Source organism: Herpailurus yagouaroundi, unplaced genomic scaffold (genome assembly GCF_014898765.1).
Source record: "Herpailurus yagouaroundi ecotype Mexico unplaced genomic scaffold, PumYag 163, whole genome shotgun sequence".
In the NCBI taxonomy this organism is placed as follows: Eukaryota; Metazoa; Chordata; class Mammalia; order Carnivora; family Felidae; genus Herpailurus; species Herpailurus yagouaroundi.
In genome coordinates this window covers 32,387,991-32,411,542 of record NW_024412404.1, presented here as the reverse complement: position 1 = coordinate 32,411,542, position 23,552 = coordinate 32,387,991, and the positions used below count along the sequence as shown (strand labels likewise).

Genomic DNA, 23,552 nt, shown 5'->3' with positions numbered 1-23,552 from the left:
GTGAACTGATCTTGTATTTGCTCCTGTGAAAGACCACCCTGGTCTCTCTCTCACCCTATCTTCTGTTATTGACCCTATCTTCTCACCCTATCTTCTGTTAATCAGTTATCTACCTTCTTCCATTAATCACCCATAATATTCTCCCCTACATTCTCACAATCTCCTCTCTCTTTTCCTTAAGCATAGGAGATGTGGGCAAGGGGGAAATGGCCAAACTAACGGTTTTGGGGAGGAACACATAAGATCTGAAGCTAGCCAATGAAATGCCATACTTAGTTTGTTTCCAGTGGTCTCCATGGCATTTTAACATTCATTTGGCAGAATATCTGTGACCATCCAGACACTGGATATACATTGTTTCATACTGAAAATAATGTGAAAGAAGTTGGTTTTATTTGGTGTCAATATTAACACATAGCTTTTGAAGCTGTATGTATTGGCAGTTTTCCTAAGCACTAGTTTAAGAGTGTAGTGAAAAGAATAGTTTGCTTTTATAATGTATTTTAAACCAATGGTTTTAAGTAATTGCCAAATGTTAAAAAATTGAGCTGAAGCCTGACTGATTGTATAACTTTAATATTTGAAAAATTTTCTTCCAGAAATGAACAACTTAATACAATACAGATTTGTACAAAAAAGACAGACTATTAAAAACTTTTGATCATACAGACAAAAATATGATTAAGCAAAGATTTAAAAAGGACAGGACATTTTGTAAATACTGATAAATACTGTGCAATGCTTTAATTTACTGTGGCGGATATAAAAATCAAGAATTCCTTAACAGATTATATTTAAAAAAGCAACTACATGAATTTTCTAGCTATTTAAATTAATGAAATAGAACAGTAGTGATTTTTTTAAAAAAATGAGGTATTATTACACTGTAAACCAAAAACAGAACATAAATAAATAAAGGCAATGTGTAAGTAAGTGATAAATGGTTACAAATTTCAACTTATTAACAACAGACAACAATAGTTTTCCAGTTATTTATGGACTTTGTCATTTAAAAATTTGGCTTGCTTGTGTACTTATTTAAAAGTGACATAGCTATCGATATACAAGCACATCATTAAACATGCAGACCAAGCCAGCACAATTTTCCCGTCTCTACCAAATAAAAACTGTTTACATTTTATTTAAAACACTTAAGTCTGATTTCTTATACATGATTCTTTTGTGCTTACTAGTAAGCAGTAACCTACATTAAACATCTTACGTTCTATTTCAAGCAGAGTAACCGAGAAGCAGTTTTATTTGCATATGGATAAAAAACAGAGCAAACGAAACAAAACTAACATGCCTTGAACTTTCTTAGGATTTTCCAAGGTTTTTAAGAAGAAAAATCCTTGACATCGTATACCCTATGGAAAAGCAGAGTCACTTCCGTCTTAAAGAGAATAGTAAACAAAGTAATTAACTCCTTTTCCTTGAAGATTGGCGAATTGGCTTTTGAACTACAGGAGAATGAGTTAATTCGTTCCTCCACCCTAAAAGAATTCTGCTGGTTGGGTGCAGGAAGCAGAGCAATAAAAAAACAGTGTAACTGAGAAAAAATTGGGGGACAGTATTATTTGCCTGTGAACCATATGCTGGTACTAAATGCTGGCTTCATTATTATTGCAAATACATCTTCAGAGTTTTCTGAAGGAAAGCTATTCAAAGTATAATAAAGAAGTCTTGATTCGAAAATATTTGTAACATGCTAATAAAACTGCTTCATTTGCTGTAAATAAAAAGAAAACCATTTACTGTCTCACTTAAAGTGTAGTTTCTTTTTACATGCTGCTTTTTTAAGAAACTCCAAAAAGGGAACTTTTGAATTTACTACATTCAGAATCCAGTGAGATACAAACATTTTGGCCAAAATGTTGAACTTTATTTTTACACCAAGCTATATCATTTTGACACAGATGTTATTATTGTATTCACTTTTGTCAAATATCTTATCCTAGCCTTTAGCAAAAATTAGTGTTTCAGTACAACTGGTGATCAAAAATACTAGAAATAAGCCTTGTATGTCAAAGTATGTATAAAAACAGTTCTTTTCTTTTGTGCTTGTAATTGACTTAATTTATCAACAATTAGTTAGATCTGATTTCCTTTCTGATATTGTGACCCTTAAGAAGAAATGATCATTATACAAATATTACAGAATACTCTAACTAGTTTACTGCCAACGTGCATGCAGACTAACGTTACTTAAAAGAACATAACCTCGAACCCAATGGTCTGAAAATAGTTAACACTCCTGTACAGTCATCTTTATTGATTTGTAAAAGCTGTATACACATCTAAAACCCTGAATTTACTTTGTAAAAATAAATCTTTTAGCAATAAATGGCACTATCAAAATCCCATTATTCTCAGGCTAGTTTGTAGTTATTTACATGCTTTTCAGCAACAGTTGAAAAGAATCTTATAGGACCAAAGCCAGTATATCAAAAAACCCTGTAAACTGCATTTATACTGCTGTTTGTTGTTGCCCTCAGGTGTATGAAAATATGGCTACATGCCTTACATGAATGAGAATGTAGCTATGTGCGTTGCTACGTGTGCTGGCAGCACGCCATCTGCCACTGGGCTCCGCGACGGGGTCAACGCGTGCTTCACTGTGCTTTGCTTTCCCAGTGGAACACCTGTGAGAAGCTACTTACAGAGAATCATAAAGTGCTATAAAAAAGAGGGGCCGGACCCACACCTGTCTCTGCTGTCTGGTCTCTTCCTTACTCGAGCGATTTCTGTGTTTTTAGAAAATCATGCCTCCCCCATTGAACATACTTCATACTCGATTTAAAAAAAAAAAATCAGTATTTTAAAGTTGGTGAGCTTTGTCAAGGTGTTGTGAGACAGAGACATGAAAAGGTTAAAGGCACAATAAGAGGGAAGTGAATGCTACATATAAAATATATTTCAAGTCTTCTAGGTTACTCAAGTCCAAAACCTTCTGAATTTGAAATTCCAATGATCAATTTCTGCTTCAGGTCCTTTTTGCTCTTGTAGGGGGGAAGGCAAAGTTGATTGAAGCAGGTGTGGGCCACAGGCAACCTAGGGGAAAAAATGTATTTTAAAGATACTAAGTCTCAAAATACATACAGGATAGCTGCTAAACTACTTTCAAACAGGGCGATTCAAATGTATTTCACTATGGTAGGAGGCGGCTCATCAATCCCTTCACTGAACAGATACTTACAGAGTACTACTACCTATCGGCACCAGTCTAGATACTGAGGCAGCCTCTGAAGACAAGGCAGTCAATGTCCCCGTGCTCCTGGGAAACTTTCATCCTAAAGGCATTATGTTTGGAGTCAGACTGAATTTGAATGCTGTCTCCCCGACTACTGGCCATGGGACCTTGTTCCAGTAGCTTCATGTCTCCAAATCTTAGTGTCCTTGCCACCATGACAGGGTAAGCCATCCAAGTGGGTTGTTTAAAAGATTTAAACAGGCAGGATGGTAGACAATATAACTGTTACTATAATTTCAGTCTTGACCGTCAAAAAGTAATAAAAAGATCACTCCTGGATACTTGATATCTGCACTCTCCATGCCGCTGCCCTCAGCGCAGCCCCCCCCCCCCCCCCCCCCCCCCATCCTCTCCTCCATGACACTGTGTATCTATCTTCACCCTAGAGGCTACGGATTTCTTAGGCCCTTCCTTCAGTCTTTATGAACATCACAGCATCACAAAGGTTGTCAGAGAAGTCCGTGAATAAAAATAGGGAATGTACCAGGGAAAAGGAGAACATTTTAAAAGAAGTTTATATTATTAGAAACTAAACTTTGACAGCCCTCTGTACTGAAAGACTTAAAATTGTTATAGTCAGTTTGCATTTACTGAGTGCTTGGTCTATGATAAGCATTGTGCCAAGTGCTTTTATATGCAGTGTTTAAGACTCAAAGCAATCTAAAAAACAGATTTTTGTTATCCTCAATTTACCGATGAGGAAAACTAAACATGGGAATATACGAGTTAAGTAATCTGTTCCAGGTTGTAGAGCTGGTGAAGTCACACACCCGAAAATCAAATTCAGATCAGTCTGACTTTACACCAATATTGTTACCATGTAAAAATTTAACATTCTTATTTAACAAAAACCTAGTGGGTCTATGACAGTGATGTATACATCTTTGATGGTCACTTATATTTAATCTTTGTGAATGTCTTACTGCAAATCCTAGAGTTGTGGAAGATTCATGCCTAAACCATGGGAACTCATAAAATAATCCCTGAAATAATAATAGGAAAAGTTTAGATGTAATGTCACCTTTGTATTAAATTACATAACTCAGATTACCTTTTTTTTTTTTTTTTTTTTTTAACTTTGAGAGAGAGAGAGAAAGCGAGCTGGGGAGGGCAGAGAAAGGGGGAGAAAGAATCCCAAGCAGTCATTACAGAGCCCAATGAAGGGCTTGACCTCATGAAACATGAGATCATGATCTGAGCTGAAATCAAGAGTTGGACGCTTAACTGACTGAGCCACCCAGGCACCCCTCACCTTAATATTTTTTAATAATAAAAAAAAAAACCTTTAAATAAAAATGAACATTACACAATATTCTACTAAAAGCCAGCTAGATTTTAAAAGGGACTACAAAGCAGTTGACTTAGCATTGTAAAAAAAGCAATAGGTTATCAGTCAGCATTGGCAAGTCTCAAAAATTAACAGAGAACTTTAAAGCACACTCTCTCATTTCAGGCTTGTTTTTACTCCCAAGATTTTTCTATGAAAATGACTTCAGACTGAAAGACTCCTCTAAGTCCAAGCATATTATTATTAGCAAAATTTACAGATTAAAAATAAAATTACAATCTGGAAAGTTACCAGTTAGTAGAAGTTTCATTCTTTGAGATTTTAAAGTTCAAGTCAGCCATTCCTCCTACAGGCACTCTGTCACTTCCTGTAGTAAAATGTAGCAACTTCTTTTGAAGATCAAGAGGAAATCCAAGCACAACATCCCAAAAATATCTAAAGAACACCAAAGGAAATTTATATAAAATGTCTTGTCAGAAATCCTGCAGGTCAGAGTAAAGTAACATAAAGTAAGCTCTGAGGATAAAAATTCCCTTAAACATACATAATACTCCTTAACGTGAGATTGACAAATGACAAGCCTCTATGTATGACTTATTTCTAACATTATTATAAAAGTAACATTTTTATAAAATTATAAAAGTAGTCCAACAGGGTACAGTACAAAAGCCATTTCTCTATTATATAACTTACAATTCTTATTTCTTCAGTACAGTGCTATTAAAATTCTACTTATAAGTATAGCATCCCTAAAATTCTAGAACCAAAGTCATTTTTTAAAATTTAAAATCTATCCTTTTATTTATTTTTTAATTTTTTTTAATTTTATTTTTTTAATTTACATCCAAATTAGTTAGCATGTAGTGCAACAATGATTTCAGGAGTACATTCCTTAATGCCCTTTACCCATTTAGCCCATCCCCCCTCCCACAACCCCTCCAGTAACCCTCTGTTCTCCATATTTAAGAGTCTCTTATATTTTGTCCCCCTTCCTGCTTTTATATTATTTTTGCTTCCATTCCCGTAAGTTCATCTTTTTTATATCTTAAATTCCACATATCAATGAAGTCATATGATGTTTGTCTTTCTCTAATTTCGCTTAGCATAATACCCTCCAGTTTCATCCACATAGTTGCAAATGGCAAGATTTCATTCCTTCTGATTGCCGAGTAATACTCCATTGTGTGTGTGTGTGCGTGTGCATGTGCGTGTGCGTATACTACTTCTTCTTTATCCATTCATCCATGAATGGACATTTGGGCTCTTTCCATACTTTGGATACTGTTGATAGTGCTGCTATAAACATTGGCGTGCAGGTGTCCCTTCGGAACAGCACACCTGTATCCCTTGGATAAATACCTGGTAGTGCAATTGCTGGGTTGTAGGGTAGTTCTATTTTTAATTTTTTGAGGAACCTCCATACTGTTTTCCAGAGTGGCTGCACCCACTTGCATTCCCACCCACAATGCAAGAGATCCTCTTTCTCCGCATCCTTGCCAACATCTGTTGCTACCGGAGTTGTTAATGTTAGCCATTCTGACAGGTGTAAGGTGGTATCTCCTTGTAGTTTTGATTTATATTTCGCTGATGATGAGTGAGTGATGTTGAGCATTTTTCATGTGTTGGTTGGCCATCTGGATATCTTCTTTGGAGAAGTGTCTATTCATGTCTTTTGCCCATTTCTTCACTGGATTATTTGTTTTTTTGTTTTGTTTTGTTTTGTTTTTTTAATTTTTTTTCAACGTTTATTTATTTTTGGGACAGAGAGAGACAGAGCATGAACGGGGAAGGGGCAGAGAGAGAGGGAGACACAGAATCAGAAACAGGCTCCAGGCTCTGAGCCATCAGCCCAGAGCCTGACGCGGGGCTCGAACTCACGGACCGCGAGATTGTGACCTGGCTGAAGTCGGACGCTTAACCGACTGCGCCACCCAGGCGCCCCTCAGTTCTTTAAGGCATAAGATTAGGTTGTGTATCTGAGATATTTTTTCCTTCTTTAGGAAGGTCTGGATTGCTATATACTTCCCTCTTATGATGGCCTTTCCTGCGTCCCAGAGGTTTTGGTTTGTGGTATTACCATTTTCATTGGCGTCCATGAACTTTTTAATTTCTTCTTTAACTTCTTGGTTAGCCCATTCATTCTTTAGGGGGATGTTCTTTAGTCTCCAAGTATTTGTTACCTTTCCAAATTTTTTCTTGTGGTTGATTTTGAGTTTCATAGCGTTGTGATCTGAAAATATGCACGGCATGATCTCGATCTTTTTGTACTTGTTGATGGCTGTTTTGTGTCCCAGTATGTGGTCTATTCTGGAGAAATTTCCACGTGCACTGGAGAAGAATGTATATTCTGCTGCTTTAGGGTAAAATGCTCTGAATATATCTGTTAAGTCCATCTGGTCCAGTGTGTCATTCAAAGCCATTGTTACCTTGTTGATTTTTGATTAGATGATCTGTCTATTGCTGTGAGTGGAGAGTTGAAGTCCCCTACTATTATGGTATTACTACAATGAGTTTCTTTATGTTTGTCATTAATTGATTTATATATTTGGGTGCCTCCACATTTGGCACATAAGTATTTACATTGTTAGGTCTTCTTGGTGGATAGACCCCCTTAATTATGATATAATGCCCTTCTTTATCTCTTGATACAGTCTTCACTTTAAAGTCTAGATTGTTGGGGCGCCTGGGTGGCTCAGTCGGTTGGGCGTCCGACTTCGGCTCAGGTCATGATCTCACGGTCTGTGGGTTCAAGCCCCGTGTTGGGCTCTGTGCTGAGAGCTCAGAGCCTGGAGCCTGTTTCAGATTCTGTGTCTCCCTCTTTCTCTGACCCTCCCCTGTTCATGCTCTCTCTGTCTCAAAAATAAATAAATGTTAAAAAAAAATTTAAAAAAACGTCTAGATTGTCGGATATAAGTATGGCTTTTCCAGCTTTCTTTTGCTGATCATTAGCATGATAGATGGTTCTCCATCCCCTTACTTTCAATCTGAAGGTGTCTTTAGGTCCAAAGTGGGTCTCTTGTAAACAGCTTATAGATGGATCTTGTTTTCTTATCCATTCTATTACCCTGTGTCTTTTGATTGGAGCATTTAGTCCACTGATGTTTAGAGTTAGTACTGAAAGATATGAATTTATTGCCATTATGTCGCTTGTAGAGCTGGGGTTTCTGGTGGTGTTCTCTGGACCTTTCCAGTCTTTGTTGCTTTTGGTCTTTATTTATTGTTTTTTATTTTAATTTTTTCATCTTTTCTCCCCTCAGAGAGTCCCCCTTAAAATTTCTTGCAGGGCTGGTTTAGTGGTCACGAACTCCTTTAATTTTTGTTTGTCTGGGAAACCTTTTATCTCTCCTTCTATTTTGAATGACAGGCTGCATATTTTTCTGATTCAGCACATTGAATATATCCTGCCACTCCTTTCTGGCCTGCACATAACCCTTCTACCCCTATTTCTCTCTCTTCCTCTTCTAGGACCCTTATGATTCTGATGTTGTTCCTTTTTAATGAGTCACTGATTTCTCTAATTCTTAAATCGTGCTATTTTGCCTTATCTCCCTCTTTTTTTCTGCTTCATTATTCTCCATAAGTTTGTCCTCTGTATCACTGATTCTCTGTTCTGCCTCATCCGTCCTTGCCACTGTGGCCTCCATTCGAGATTGCAGCTCAGTTATACCATTTTTTATTTCATCCTGACTAGGTTTTACTTCTTTTGTCTCTGCATAAAGGGATTCTAATCTATTTTCGACTCCAGCTAGTATTCTTATTATTGTGATTCTAAATTCTGGTTCAGACACCTTTCTTGTATCTGTGTTGTTTAAGTCCCTAGCTGTTGTTTCTTCCTGCTCTTTCTTTTGGGGTGAATTCCTTCGTTTCATCATTTCGAAGGGAGAAAAGGAATTAATGAGGTAGAAAAATTAAAATAAAAAATTGAAATTAAAACAATATTAAAATTAAAAAATTAAAAACAAGCACACACACACAGAAAATCAAATAAATGATGCTAGATCCCAGGTGTGTTTTGGTCTGGGTGTTCAAAGTGGCTTGACAGACTAGAGAAAAAAGGGGGGGAAAAAAAGAAAAATTGTTTGAATATTTGAAAAAAATGAATACACTGAAGTAGACTAAAATGAAATGATTGCAGTAAAATAGAATTTGAAAATATTTACACAAAAGTAAAAAATACAGTAGAAAAAAATTAAAGAAAAATATTTTTAATAAAAATTGAAAATAGAAATGAATTTTCTTTTTCTGTATTCAAGAAAAAGAAGAGAAACAAAAAAGAGAAAAAAGAAAAAAAAACAAAGAAAATTGGACAGACTGGCTAACAGACTGAAATACGACTTAAATTACTTCATTTTCCACTAGAAGTCAAACTATGAAGTGCTTTATAGTCCATAAACTAAGCAGCAGTGAGACTTGTGTTCTTGAAGAGCGAGGTTGGCCCAGTTGGGTGTGGCTTAGTGTAATGGTTCCGTTCTCCACTAGATGGCGCTGCTTAGCTTACTGGGATGGATTGTTATGGCGCTTGTAGTTGCGTATACACCGGAGTGGTGAAAATTGCGTCACCCAGCTACCCAGTCTCTACTATTGGAACTCTGTTCTCCTCAATCAGCAACTGTGCACCTGTCCTTTGTCCTCGGCTTCCGTCCACTCCATGCTTTTACACAGTCCATGACCAAGCCCCAGGCAGCACCTCCCTCCCGAGTTTTGTCTCAGATGTGGCTGTTTCTCCTGGCCCCTTTCATCTGAGGGACTGTGGCTTTGACCCGTTCAGCCCCTATGTGGAGGGTCTCACCGAGCAATGGTCGGGTGCTGGCCACACCCAGGAGCGCATGCGGGACCGTGCTGCTGCAGATGCCCAGAGACTGTGACCAGGTGCCAGCCCACCCCAGAAAAAGTTTGCGAAATAGTGTAGCAGCAGCATTTCAAGGCTTATGAGAAATCACAACACACATCTGGCACCAGGCTTCACCCTTAATGACCTTGTTCCAGCACCAGTGAATGTGGCTGTTCTCTGGGGTCTGCTGGGACCAGATGGCCTCACATCCTCTACCAAATGTCCTTCCAGCAGTGGAACTGGTTATCCCCGTGTGGCCTGAGAACCTCCCAGACCCCACTCTGCTCCTGGGGATTCGCCCTTCCCAACAGAGCACCTCCAGGTATCAGCTGTGGAGTTTCAGACTCTGTGCTCCCTGTTTATAGTCTTAATGGAATTTAAACTTTCTCCTTTCTCCCTTTTTAGTTCAGTCCCTGTGGCTGTTTCCAATTTTCCACTTTCTCTCCAGCTGCTTTCAGCGGAGGGTACTTTTCCCATATTCTCTCCCATGGTCTCTGCCCTCTCTCTGCATACAAAAGCAGCTCCCTGTCCTCTGCGGCTTCTCTTTCCCCAAGTTCATCTCTCCGTGCCATGTACCTGCTGAATTCTGTGGTTCAGGCTGTGCAGATTGTTGTGTTAATCCTCAGATCAGTTTTCTAGGTGTGAAGGATGGTTTAGTGTTGGTCTGGCTGTATTTCATGGATGTGAGACACACAAAAAACCTCCATGCTGTTCTGCCATCTTGGCTCCTCCCCAAAGTCATTTTTTTTTTAATTTTTTTTTTCAACGTTTATTTATTTTTTGGGACAGAGAGAGACAGAGCATGAGTGGGGGAGGGGCAGAGAGAGAGGGAGACAGAATCGAAAACAGGGTCCAGGCTCTGAACCATCAGCCCAGAGCCTGACGCGGGGCTCGAACTCATGGACCGTGAGATCGTGACCTGGCTGAAGTCGGATGCTTAACCGACTGCGCCACCCAGGTGCCCCAAGTCATTTTTTTTAAAGTAAAGTCTCTAGGGGGTGCCTGGGTGGCTCAGTAGGCTAAGCATCCTACTCTTGATTTCAGCTTAGGTCATGGTCTCATTGTTTGTGAGTTCGAGCCCCAAGTTGGGCTCTGTGCTGACAGCTTGGAGCTTGCTTAGGATTCTTGTTCTCTCTCTCTCTCTCTCTCTCTCTCTCCCCCTCCCCTGTGCTCATTCATGCTCTCTCTCTCCCTCTCTCTCAAAATAAATAAATAAACTTAAAAAAAGAGTAAATTTTCTATAGTTTTATAGAAACTTACTTAGATCACTTTCTCCCAAGTGGATTGCTAAGTGATTTCATATTTAATAGTCTCACCTTACTTTCTAAAGATAAAATAAGGTAGGGTGGGACTCTACAATATTTGAGCTAACTTAACTTGATTCAAAGACTGTGAATTTGACAAATAAGTCACATTCTCTTTCATTCCCTCTCTGCAATCTCACTTTCAGAAGGAAATGAGCTCACCGTATAGTTAAGTCTGTTTTCGCGTAGCCATCATACTGAGTGCTTCTCTGCAGAGCGTGCATATCCAGCTCAGGACTTCCACAGACCAGAATTTCAACCTCTTCTGGACGAAGCAGCTGCCGACAGTCATTTCCCCAAAATAATAATAAAAAGTGATGATTAAAAAAGTGAAATTGGAACTATCTTCCCTGAATCAAATTACAAAACATGTCTTCTAGTAAATCAAGCCATTTTTGTTAAAGAAAAAATCTCCATTTTTATTTTTCTATCGAGGTTAAGATATTTTTGCTTCTGCAAGTTTATAAATCTTGTCAAACTATTAGGCTCTCCCTTTTGCAAATAGTAATTAGCTGTTTGCCAGAAAAACAAGCAGATGACTAAGCATGAATCCAAATTACAATTCTCCCCCCACAGCCTGCTTGAAACTCTCTCCTCCCGATACCCCACGCACCTTCTAGGTGCATGCAGAATTTGGGTACTTGGGTTACAGTCTGTCTCATGTCGCCTACTTGTTTTTTCACCCATATAAGTTGTCTCCCACCTAAAGAGATTAAAACTTAAGAACAGAGACCATGCTACGCCATTTCATTCTTATTTTCCCTCCTTCCACCCCCACAACTACCAGTGCGTCACAGCCAAAATCCATTTAGAACTCAATAAAGTGCTCCATTTTCAAAGGTGTTTTTAACAACAAGTATGTGACAAAGGTTACTCTAAAACAAGCTCTCTTCTATAAAAATAACTCAAATGGAAGACCTTGCTCCAAACCCTCATAATAAAACCGAGGGGAGATACAAGTGGCATGATGCAGTGCACCCTACGTAGCTTGGGTGGAGAGCAGTGCTTCTTTAGAAAGCTATGCTTTTATCTTAGGATATTTCCGACACAGTGTTCTATATAGCAGCTGACCCATATTCACATAGCTAAGGCAAGCCAAACCAACGAGAGTTCATCATGATTCTGAAGACAAACTATTTCCTATGGGTAAATGACAACTCCAAGCTGCAGCCAGAAGCAGTTTCAATATGTTCCTTAATCAGAAGAAGTTGTGGCTTTCGCCCGGGAGCTTGTGTTGACTCCGTTAAGACCTTGAGCCTATGGGATCTCTTCATCTACTCTTGAGGAAAATTCTTAAAGCCCCAAAAAAGACAGTATAAGACACAGCACAAGGAAAGAAAAATAGAGTTGACTGGCCTTTTTTCCTATTAGAGAATTAAGGCTGAAATGAGAAAACTCTTTTTATTTCTAGCTCTACCTTTAAAAAGTAGAATTTATTTTCTATTTTAGAAGCTTATCTATTAAAATACTTAAGGACTTATTTGTCAATATTATAGTATTACAAAACCTAATTAAAAGCCTAAGTTAGTTTTAAACTCACCATCAGGGCATTTGAAGCACACACACTATGAAATCCATAATAAAATGCAGCAAACTGCTTATAGATGGATTTGTTGAGAAGAAAGTCAACATAAAGCTGTACATATTCTGGAAAGCAATTTTAAATCTGTTAAACAGTAAAAGTAAATGGTAAACATTAATGCATTTTAATTAAGAAATGGTGTCTAACTTACCTTTCCTATTTTGATTGGTAACTGGAATTTTATCACCACCTGGCTTTAAATTATAGGACTTAATTATTCCAAATTCTTCTTGAAAAACCTGATGGGAGATTCCAACACACGATATTTATTGCTATGGTTAATTTAATAGTAGGATCCAGTGAACTGGTCTGTGACATTTAAGAACAGTTTTCTTCCTGGTTTTAAATATAGAAACTACAGGGACAAATCCTCTCTGTTGAATACAGTTAAACACCTAACAGCTGTTCATAAACTTGTGTGGCCATTTAGATAATACACAGGTCTTTGGAGCTTTTGGAGCTATGTGGATTACTCTGATTTCCATCTCCCAATTATTGTTAGGGGAATGGAAATGAGACCATTTTGGTCTGAACCATTAGTTCCCGCTTCTAACTTTTTTCTGTAAATATTTAGTCATTTCTGAGAGGTGGTGGGGGGGGGGGGAGGAGGGGGAAGGGATGAGAGGGGAAGGGGCAGAGAGAGAGGGACAGAGGATCTCAAGCGGGCTCTGTGCTAACAGCAGCAACAGCAAGACTAATGTGGGGCTTGAACTCACAAACCGTGACATCATGACCCAAGACGAAGTTAGATGCTCAACTAACTGAGCCACCCAAGTGCCCCATGCTCCTATCTTCTTGTATGAAGCTAAAATAGAGGCTTATTTTTATTTTTGTTTGAGAGAAAGAGAGAGCATGCGTGCACAAGACAGGGAGGGGCAAAGAGAGAGGGAGAGAGAGAATCCCAAGCAGGCTCTGCACCACCAGCCCAGAGCCCGACCTCATGAACCATGAGGTCACGACCTGACCCGAAACCAAGAGCTGGATGCTTAACTAACAGGGTCACCCAGGCTTCCCGTTGGTTTCTTTTAGTTTTTATTAGGAGAGGCTTATTTTTAGAAGCTGAAAACTGTGAAAAAGTAACTGAGTCAAGGAAATATGACAGTTGTCTAGCAGAGTCATAGGAATTTCTTTAGGCACTCTCTTGACTGCTCATCTACAGGTGTCTACTTCACTGTCTCTGCTTTATCGAGTTAAGATCCTTTATGACAAGGAATGGTGTGTACTGATTAATCCTTGTTCATCTTTTCTAATGATAGGTGTTAAATAACAAATGGCATTTTTTCATATATGAAATACATGGTTAACAGAAAGCTATTTGCCTTTAATAGTACCTGGAATGTTGAATAGAAATCTTCTTCAACATTGCCTTCATATGATAGGAGTTCACTTAACCCATGGGCCAACTCCTGTAAAAAGAAATCTGTTACCCGTGTTTTTAAATCAAATAACGTTACCTAAAATAGTTAAGCACGTCTACTTCAGTTAACTTACATGTGAGTAGAGTCGATACACTCCAATTTTGAACTAAAGGTAATATTTGGGATATATTTTCCAAGGAATGTAATGTTTGTTAGTGATTTCTACGACATAAAAGGCTTGGAAAAACTCACTAGAAAAAGTCATATAAGAGGAAAACATCCAGTTGAGATGATGGGGGCATGACTCTGGGATCTGTTCTTAGGTAGCAAGAGTGCAGTTTCCATAGTAAATCACTGCTTTCTGCAACATTACTACTTACGAATTTGTAGTATTTAAAAAATCTGCTGTATTAGGATTCATCTTTTAAGCATAAATACACACAGTTCATATATGTTAAGTGGTTCCTACATTTGTTACAGTGCTCTCCTCTGCCCCCCAAAAGTGAGAACAGTGGAAGAAATAGTTTCCTGTAACTCATGTTATCCATGAACAAATATTTACAAACAGAAAAATTAATGCATTATTAAAAAATGTTTCACGTTTTATGAAAAACATTATAGTTTATTTTAAATTATTAGAAGAAAAGGTAAACAACAGAATAGTTAGATTTTACATACATACTACATTTTCCATTCCATTAAAGTCAGAAAATTTTATACAAATCTAGGCTGGCACAGATTTGGTATGCTTGTCATCCTTCAATTATTAATAAAAATTATGGATGCTGAAAATTATAATTGGGAGTTTGAAATTTTTAAGAACTCCAGGGACTAGTAGGTGAACCCAAGGGAAAGGACTTCTCATCTTTCAGAGGTGAAACCTTTAATGACAAAGTTAATAGGTCATGAAGTTATATATTCAGATCTGTTTTATTTAGGACTACAGGCCCTTTATTTCCAGACTTTGTAGTTTCAAACCCCTATTTTTGTGGAGAATTTTTTTTTTTTTACCTGTACTGTCAGTCTTAGACTCTTAACTATAATATACTATTTCTAAAATATTAGTTACCCACATAAACTTTTAATGATTTTGTAAACGTGTAGTTAAAAAAGAGTATGTGAAGATACTGAATACTATTTTTATACACCATTTGAATACCCTGGTCTTGTTTAATACAACATATTCGGGAGTGACTTAAGCAGAAGAGGTATTACAGTTGCTGATTCAAGGTTATTCTGGACTCTCTTCTATTCTCATCTAACACCCTCAAGTGTAATTTTCACAAGACTGTGTTGGGAAGATTTCTTATTGTTGCCACTGGACAATTCTAGTGCTTTGTCTAAGGAAACAGTTGAGTATTACTGCACTTACTACTGTATTTATTAACAGCACACACTAGGCTCCATCGTTGAATATTTCACTTACTTTCTGTACTTTTCATCCTGTGTTCACATATACTGTCCTTAAATTAAGAAACCGGTCTACTTCTACATGTTTCTCTTTGCTTTCCTGTTACTCTTCTTAGAAACATACAGTGTACAAATGGGTAAACAAAGATTTGAATAAAAAAGCATTAAAAATTTTTATGGATATATTTACCCCATGTGAAATGGAAATTAGGTAGCAACGTTTAATAGGTGCTATTAATAAATAATCCATTCATAAAAATTAAAAAAAAATTACCCACATTCCACTACTCTAACACAGCAGTTTTTCTACATCCTTTTAATCTTGATTAATGCATGTATAGAAACTTAATTTCTTCTACAGCTGATCTCCTGGTATATGCAGAATCTTGATTCATTAAAGAGCCAACATAAGAATATGAAATTAGTGCAGTGAAATCTTCAGCTCCATAATATAAAACAATGTTTTGGTATGGTTATTCATAAAATATCCATTATTATTGACAACAACAATAAAATTGGACCTAAATGAGCCAAATCTGAATAACTTTAATCATAAGATTAGGCAATTTATTGGCCAAAACCAGTAATAAAATCAGAAGACTGGTAACAAATTTGACAAAAACTGGATATGTGAGACAAAAAAAATCACAAAAATCTAAAATGAGACAGTAACTCAGATATCAGTCTACTCCCAACATTTTACAGATAAAAAATTAAGTGAATCATCCAGAGTCATAGCTAGTGTGTTGCGGATACAAGACCATAAAAGGGAGACCTTTCAGTTTCTTAATCAGATCCTACTCTATTAACTTGAGTAAACTCTCATATCATACTTTTTTTTCTAACTACTAAGTCTAATAAAAATGTGGTTTTATGCTCTTAATTGAAAATATCCCAAACTAACTTCCAAAAATGTGCCTTGTATCAACCCACTGAGGAGTATAAAGAGTAGTTTTCTAACCAAACACGTGTTCTGGACGCGTTTCTCAACTTTCACAGGAAGGCGCCAACCCTGCACCAAACTCATCGGGCCATTAAAACACTGGGGTATTTAGATAGGAATACTTAGCAACAGAGATTCTCCACATCTAGGCTATTTGCCAAAGACTTTACTGAGAATTTCCTGCTGACCAATAGTTATGAAAACTCAGCTGTAAAAAACATGATCATAGGGGTTTGTCAGAAGGATACGGATAGTATCCACTCCTCTACTAAATTTTAATCTTGGATTAAATCTGATGATCAGAAATCTAATTTCTGAATTGAGGAATGTTATAAGAGACAGTACCATGAAACTCATTTGTTGTCTTCATTTTAGAGACATTTTTGCAGATACTATTAACGATACTGCACAGTATCACCTTAATAAGAATCCACAGAAGTAATCAAGTACCAAGAACTTTATTATCCCATGTAATCCCCCATATATAAGTTTTGCTATCCCATTGTTCACATAAGGAAACTAGAGTTCAGAAAGATTAAACAACCTATCCAAGTTCACAGGACTGTAAGTGGCAGAGCTCACTTCAAAGCCTGTTCCACTATGCTGCAAGAGCTTAGGGGTGCTGCAAAGTGGGTGATGTGTCTCTGAGGAAGGAGAAAGACGAAAAAGGAGATGGGTTCCAAAGGTAGAGAGAAACCATATTTAAAAATAAGAATAGCATTAGAAGGATAAAGGCTTCAGGTAGAAGAGAGATGATTTAGCATTAAGGAATAAGATGCTAATGACTTTATACTTACAGGCATAATTTGACATAAGTCGTCAGTGGTCACACTGCAGATGCCTACTGGTGTATTCTGATCACTAGGAATGATGGGAGGGCTCAACAGTTTCTTGTAACAGCAGGGGGGGAAACGAATATCCAAGGTAATGCTGTTATAAACAGCTAGTCCCATAAGCTATGCATACTGAATGTTAAGCATTAACATAAAATCCATGACAACAAATGAGTTTTGAATTATGCATCAGTATATTTCTTGCACAGTTTTTTCAGATCTAACACCGACTTTAATTAATCCCACATACTTCCTTTCCTTTATTTTCCATAATATAATTCCTTGATTACCAAAAGTCATGTGAAAAGAGGGAAGGGTTCAGGTGGCAGTATTTGACGATTTCCCTAGAAAAATTCATCTAAGATCATAGTAGATAACAACTTCAGACATTTCATAAATTGTTTAACATACAAGGAAACATTTTCTAAATTTAAACAATTTTGGTGATTTTATAAGTAGCAGCAATTTATTCAGAACTCGATGCAGAACACACTACTAATTCTGGTGATCATTTTGCTATTTTAAAACTAACTACAGACTATGTAAAGACAGCTGAACTGAGTAAACCATATGGATACACGCACACAAACGCACACACATGCTACTGGTAAGCTAATAAGACAATCAGTTTCCTACAGAAATAGTTGAAAGGGCTTTATTACCTGGGGTTTACTCAAAGTGCTGAAGTTAAAAAGCTATAGATGTTTTTTAATATCTAAACCCTGCCCCACTATATATTATTTATTACTTATATGGAAGAATTTAACTTATCCATTTGCTGAAAGAGGTTTTTAAAAAATTTTTTCAATGTTTATTAATTTTTGAGAGACAGAGAGAGAGAGAGAGAGAGAGAGAGAGAGATTGAGAGAGAGCGAGAGAGAGAGAGCGCATGCGCACAAGCAGGGGAAGGACCGAGATAGAGACACAGGATCCAAAGCAGGCTCTGGACGGTCAGCACAGGGCCTGACTTGGGGTTTGAACCCACGAAAAGAGGGGTTTTAAATGTCATATTTCAACCATCAAATAAAGACTACTATATCAAGTTATTAAGGAAATCATTAATTTTATAGGCTCAAAAGGAAATCTAAACATATGGGCTGGCTAAATTACTGAAAATCATTTTTAGAAATTGGAAGGGGCGCCTGGGTGGGTCAGTCGGTTAAGCATCTGACTCTTGATTTCAGCTCAGGTCATGATCTCACAGTTGTGAGATCGAGCCCCAAGTTGGGCTCTGCACTGAGCACGGAGCCTGGTTAAGATTCTCTTCCTCTTGTGCATGTGTGTGTTGTATGTGTGCATGTGTGTGCTGTCTCTCTCAAAAAAAAAAATGTTTAATCGGAAGACAAGCAGTATTTCAATTTACTAAGGCAGAACAAAAGTTAATAATAATTTAAGGAATAGATAAGTTATTTTATAGGTAGCCATATCGACAGAGACTGAGCAGTGTATTCAAGGGACAGATAGTGAAAATGAGCTATAACATACTTCTGTAATTGCGATAATAACAATAATGATAATGACCATAATATACTTATAGTTACCATTTATGATCATCTACCAGAGTGACAAGTTCCAAGCATTTTTGATTAAAAATTTAAAAAAAATCTTAACTCTGAAGGCAGGTTTTTAAGAGTAGGCTCATAAGATTTGCTACAGGGCACTTTCATATGCAGAGTACAGTGTTTCATTTCACAGTAAGTCAGCTGCGCTGGTTAAAGCAGGGGCGAGACAAGGATAGGGAGGTTCTGCTGGGCCACTGAGGGAGGCATCATGTAGTGCAAACAGGGTAGGGTTTGAATACCATGCGTCAATGCCCTTTTTGGTAAAAGCCATTCTAGTTTTTAAAAACTGGTATACTATGGCTCTTCATGCAATCTTCGAAACATTTTTGTAATTATTGTTATAGGTTTCCCTATAACATTTCTTGTAAACTCCAAAGCCTTACTGTATATAAAAATGAACTATTTGGAATGCAATGCTGTCAGAACTACTAGCACAACAAATCTTTGGAACTGAAATTTATAAAGTGAAAATACGTTATAGAACCAACTACATCTTCTCAACTGTCATGTGTGTTCTCAATCTTTACTTCTCCTCACCTTTGGTAGATCTCTCACCTACGTAGATGATCACAATCCATGTGATCTCACAACCATCTCACATTTTTCCTATATACTATCGTGCTTTTTGGGCATCAATCTCACTTTCCATAGTTTTGTCATGTGTGTGCATGTGAGATAAAGACACATAATAATGAGATAGTAGTGGCTATAATAATTTAATTTAGATTTAATAAATTAACTTGAAATATGCAGCATATGTAAATATGCTTACTGTGCTTGCTCTTTTGGGTAATGATTGGATAGAAACTAATGCCTATTTGCCAAAGAAGCTAATTAGTAAGCTCATGACTTAATGTATAATACCATTCTAAAAATGTGATGGCTAAGTAAGCTCTAATACTTCATTATAAATATTAGAAAGTCAAAATATCACCCAAATCTAAGCTGTGATAAGAATGTAAAGTATAATAAACATATATATCAGGGAATTCAAATAGCTCATACTCATAGTATAGTGAGAAGCATCTGTGACTCAGGCCTTCAATGAAACTGGAACGTGCAACAAATGATTACTGTAGATAATACAAAATAAAACCATAGGTCTAAGAACTGGTAAGCATTCTATTTTGTGGAACTTGGCACTTCAGACCTTTGGACATAACAACATATACAAAATTTCAAATTAAGTTTATTCTCTTAATGTGTGGTTTTCTCCCTACTACCTTTTCTTCCATCTACTCTCTCAGTTTTAATATACAATCCTCAGGATTTATTACAAGTATAAGAGACATTCCAAGCCCTCTCTAAGGTCATTCCTGACTGCTGAAGGAGTCCTCCCTAACTCCTGGGGTGCCCTCTGCTTCAATCAAGGCCCCCCACACTGCTCTGTAACAAGCCCAGCACAATGCAGCCTGTTTTCTAGCCATTCTCCCAGTCACTCCAGCCCTGTGCTAATCAGATAGAATGGTTCCATTTTTAAATCTCTATCTTGTCTGGGAAGAATACACTGACCCTTCCTTCTCCAAACTCCTTACCACTTCGTGTCAAATAATCATGTGACTCTGAGAATTGATGACCTTGAATTGGTGGTCATCTGCCCATCTAGAGGGTAACCTTCTTAAAGGTGGATATTCTTCTCTCTTTTAAGCTAGTTATCTCCAGTGCTAGCTCACTTATTTACTCTTTTTTCCTTTCTTCCTTTCTTCCACCGACGATTATATTTCTTAGAATTAAAAGAGCTAATGCGGTAAGTATCTTTTCCAATCTCCTACCCAATGCAGGAATGCCATCTTCAATACACCGGAGAAGCATCAGAGGATGGCACAGAGGATGTAAATTAATTTACATAATTAAAAAAACACTTTAAATAACAACATATACTTTAAATATTCCCACTCTATTCAATTTAAAATTTTTATGGATGTCTCAGGATTTGGGGGAATATTAAAGACGTAGATTTAATTTCCACAATTTCAATTTATTAAACTCAGTGAAATAAGCACAAGGTAAAAGAACAGAAAAATAGTTCATTATGAATGGGAAAGATACTTTTGTTTTAAAAATATCTTAATTTTCTAATAATTTAAATAATATATGAAACAAGAACTGTTTTTATTTTGAGATCATGTTTTCAGAGAATATAAAAAATTCATAATTCCTTTCAATTAAGTCTGCTGACATATAACTGTGATATACTGTGATACTGCAAATGATTAAAAGTCTATTAGCAAATTTGACAAGAATATTTAATCTGCAAGACTTAATGAGAAGTTTTCCAAAATTCTGATAAAATTTAAAATTTCTAGTCTACTAGCACCTCCTAGTGGAAAGTTTAAAGGATACAATTCCAACCAATCGGAATTCAGAATAGTTATCACATTTAAAACTGCTAAACCAATGGCAGTGTGAATCCTTGTGATATGTAAACATGCCTGGAAAAAAAAAAAAAGAAACATTTCATTAACATGACTGATTAAAAAAAATCAAAGTACTAAAAATGTACATGATATCTCAACTATTAGAAGCAAAACATTTCAGCAACAGTTATTGTTATAAACCATCTTTCATGGTAAAATATATAAAATATATACACAAAGAGTGTGTAAGAACCTTTTACTGTTTATTGGTATCCTGAACCAAGGGTATATATGCATTAAAAAGACAGAAACTAAATTAACCAGTTGATTTTCTTTTATAAAAACAACAATGTATAATTTATAAGTTATGATCAAAATTAATTATGAGGATTATCTGGAGATTTTAATTTATCCATGTCATCTCTATCTTCCATTGCCAGAAAAAGGTTATATCTACATATATACAAAATAAAAACACTTAAAACTGTTTGAAGAAAAATATTTTATAGATACTAAGGACTGTATAGGTGTTTTCTCTAAATAAAAAATAAAATTTAAATTTCAAGTTTACTTTTGTCTTAAAAAATTAATGAATTCTTATTTATGAAAATGGCTCACAATCTAACGAAAAAGCCCTCAGCTATTAGTGTAAAGCAAGCTGCCATCTTGTTTCTAATTCTGAATGTTCTTTTTTCAATGACAAATTTTCATGAGTTTGATTTATTCAGGAAAGAGGTGGATGTTGCCTTGCAAATATATACTTACAGTCTTTATACATTTTGTATATGATCCCCAGTAAGGTAACAAACATTTTGATCATCAATTTGGTCACTTTTAAAAATATAAACAAAAATACTTAAATTATTCAACATTTTTGGTTGATAAAAAAAAAACAAACAAACAAACCTATAAAGTCATAGGGTAGGTGAAAAATAAGTCACTACTTGAATCTAACAATTATGAAGAAACACCAGTTCATAAAAATTAAATGCTCACCATAATCTGGATGAAAAATTTGGCGAATTAGAAGAAGGAACCATTCTTTGGTCAAGCCACCCATATCCAAACCAGCTTCCCCTACAAACGTAACTTTCAACTTCTTTTTTAAGTCTGCTCTTTTCCGGGTTAACTATTTGAAGAAATTATATTATAGAGAAGAACAAAGAGCAGTAAAAAGGAAATTAACTTTTTCAATTCTGGGAAATGTGGTAAGCAATCTTTATCTTTCTTTACAATGTCATAAAACTCACTCCATTCATCCATTCATCCAGTAATTTGTCAGATACTACGTGAATTAAGCATTATTATGTCTGTCATATAGATGAAGAGAAAGATTAAGAGAGATCAAGTACTTTGCCCAAAGTTACTGTCTCCTGGGTTCCTACACTGCCTCCAAGATTTTAATTTAACAGGTTATATCATAAAATAATTAATTTCCTTTTCTTTAACTTTCCTTCCTGATTTTAAAAATCACATAATGAGGGGCGCCTGGGTGGCGCAGTCGGTTAAGCGTCCGACTTCAGCCAGGTCACGATCTCGCGGTCCGTGAGTTCGAGCCCCGCATCAGGCTCTGGGCTGATGGCTCAGAGCCTGGAGCCTGTTTCCGATTCTGTGTCTCCCTCTCTCTCTGCCCCTCCCCCGTTCATGCTCTGTCTCTCTCTGTCCCAAAAATAAATAAAACGTTGAAAAAAAAAATTTAAAAATCACATAATGACATCAGCCATTATCTTATAACAGCCACATGAAGATCTGGCTGAAGCACTGTAAACACATGAAGCTCTGTAATATACACACATACATACAATCAAAGTACCTCTGAGCCTGAGTATACTTAATATACCCTGTAGGTCAGACCTCTATAGATGAGTAATCTCAGGCCTGGAGAAGTTAAAATGACTTGTTACCCACCCAACCAGTAACAAAGGTGGGTCTAGAATCTAAGTTACATATTCAGAAACACGAATTACTCATTTTCAGTGTTCAGCACAAAATCCTTTTCTGGGGAGTTAACAACAAACCATTAAGAAACATAAATAATGAACATAAGGCTTAATTGTGAATACACGACTGATTTTAACTATGGTATCAAAATATAAGGATGCACACCTACTGACATACAGAAATGAAAAACAGATTACTAAGATTTCAGTAATACACCATGTTGTAGAATTTATTTAAAGTTTTAATCAATTAGTTCCATGTTGGAATAAATGATCTATACCTCATCAAGCGAATCACTAACCAGATGTGTCCGTCTTACTTTCATATTTAGAAATAGCATGTTCATATCAGGTCTCTGTCTTCGAGATACTTTATCCACCAGACTTTGCTGATTAAAAAAGAAAAGCAAACATTTTACTTTTTAGTTTTTACTTAGACTATAATTTCATTTAAAACATTTAAGCACTTGACTAAAAATCAGTTGTATCCTTCTCTATGCCCTCTCTCATATAAATATTTTCATAAACTCAATTATACAAATTATTATTATTATATATTTATATATTTTTTTCATTTTGAAATAATGGTAACCAAACGGGGTCCAAAAGGGAGGACCAAAAATAATTCACCTTCTATAGTAAAGTATGTTGCATATCAGTTTCCATATGTCTCATCTTTTAAATGGTAAGTCTTTCTGTCCAATAGATACAAAGTGGGAACATTTGAAATGAGGTACATACTACTGATGACAAGCTTGGCTTAAGCTTTTTAAATAGTACTGAATTTACTCTAAAAGCACAATTAGTCTACTTTTAGAAAATAATATGTCAACATTTATCAGAAACATTAATAAGGTCCATACCCTTTGTCCCAATAATTCCAATTCTGGGAAT

At 36.4% G+C, this 23,552-nt stretch overlaps 1 protein-coding gene across 2 annotated transcripts in view; it reads right to left on the bottom strand.

Annotated features, from left to right (window-relative positions):
- Positions 1–560: 560 nt before the first annotated feature.
- The window catches only part of HECTD2 (HECT domain E3 ubiquitin protein ligase 2), a 77,332-nt gene continuing 54,340 nt past the window's right edge, over positions 561–23,552 (bottom strand). For both annotated transcript variants that reach the window (XM_040485848.1, XM_040485847.1), the window contains exons 12-21: positions 22,940–23,047; positions 21,715–21,847; positions 20,705–20,793; positions 16,764–16,922; positions 13,587–13,661; positions 12,407–12,494; positions 12,214–12,320; positions 10,836–10,951; positions 4,830–4,973; positions 561–3,051 (exon numbers count right to left, since the gene is read on the bottom strand). In XM_040485848.1, the coding sequence (XP_040341782.1) occupies positions 2,931–3,051; positions 4,830–4,973; positions 10,836–10,951; positions 12,214–12,320; positions 12,407–12,494; positions 13,587–13,661; positions 16,764–16,922; positions 20,705–20,793; positions 21,715–21,847; positions 22,940–23,047 (1,140 nt within the window). In that variant the 3' untranslated portion in view covers positions 561–2,930. The remainder of the gene's footprint in view (positions 3,052–4,829; positions 4,974–10,835; positions 10,952–12,213; positions 12,321–12,406; positions 12,495–13,586; positions 13,662–16,763; positions 16,923–20,704; positions 20,794–21,714; positions 21,848–22,939; positions 23,048–23,552) is intronic.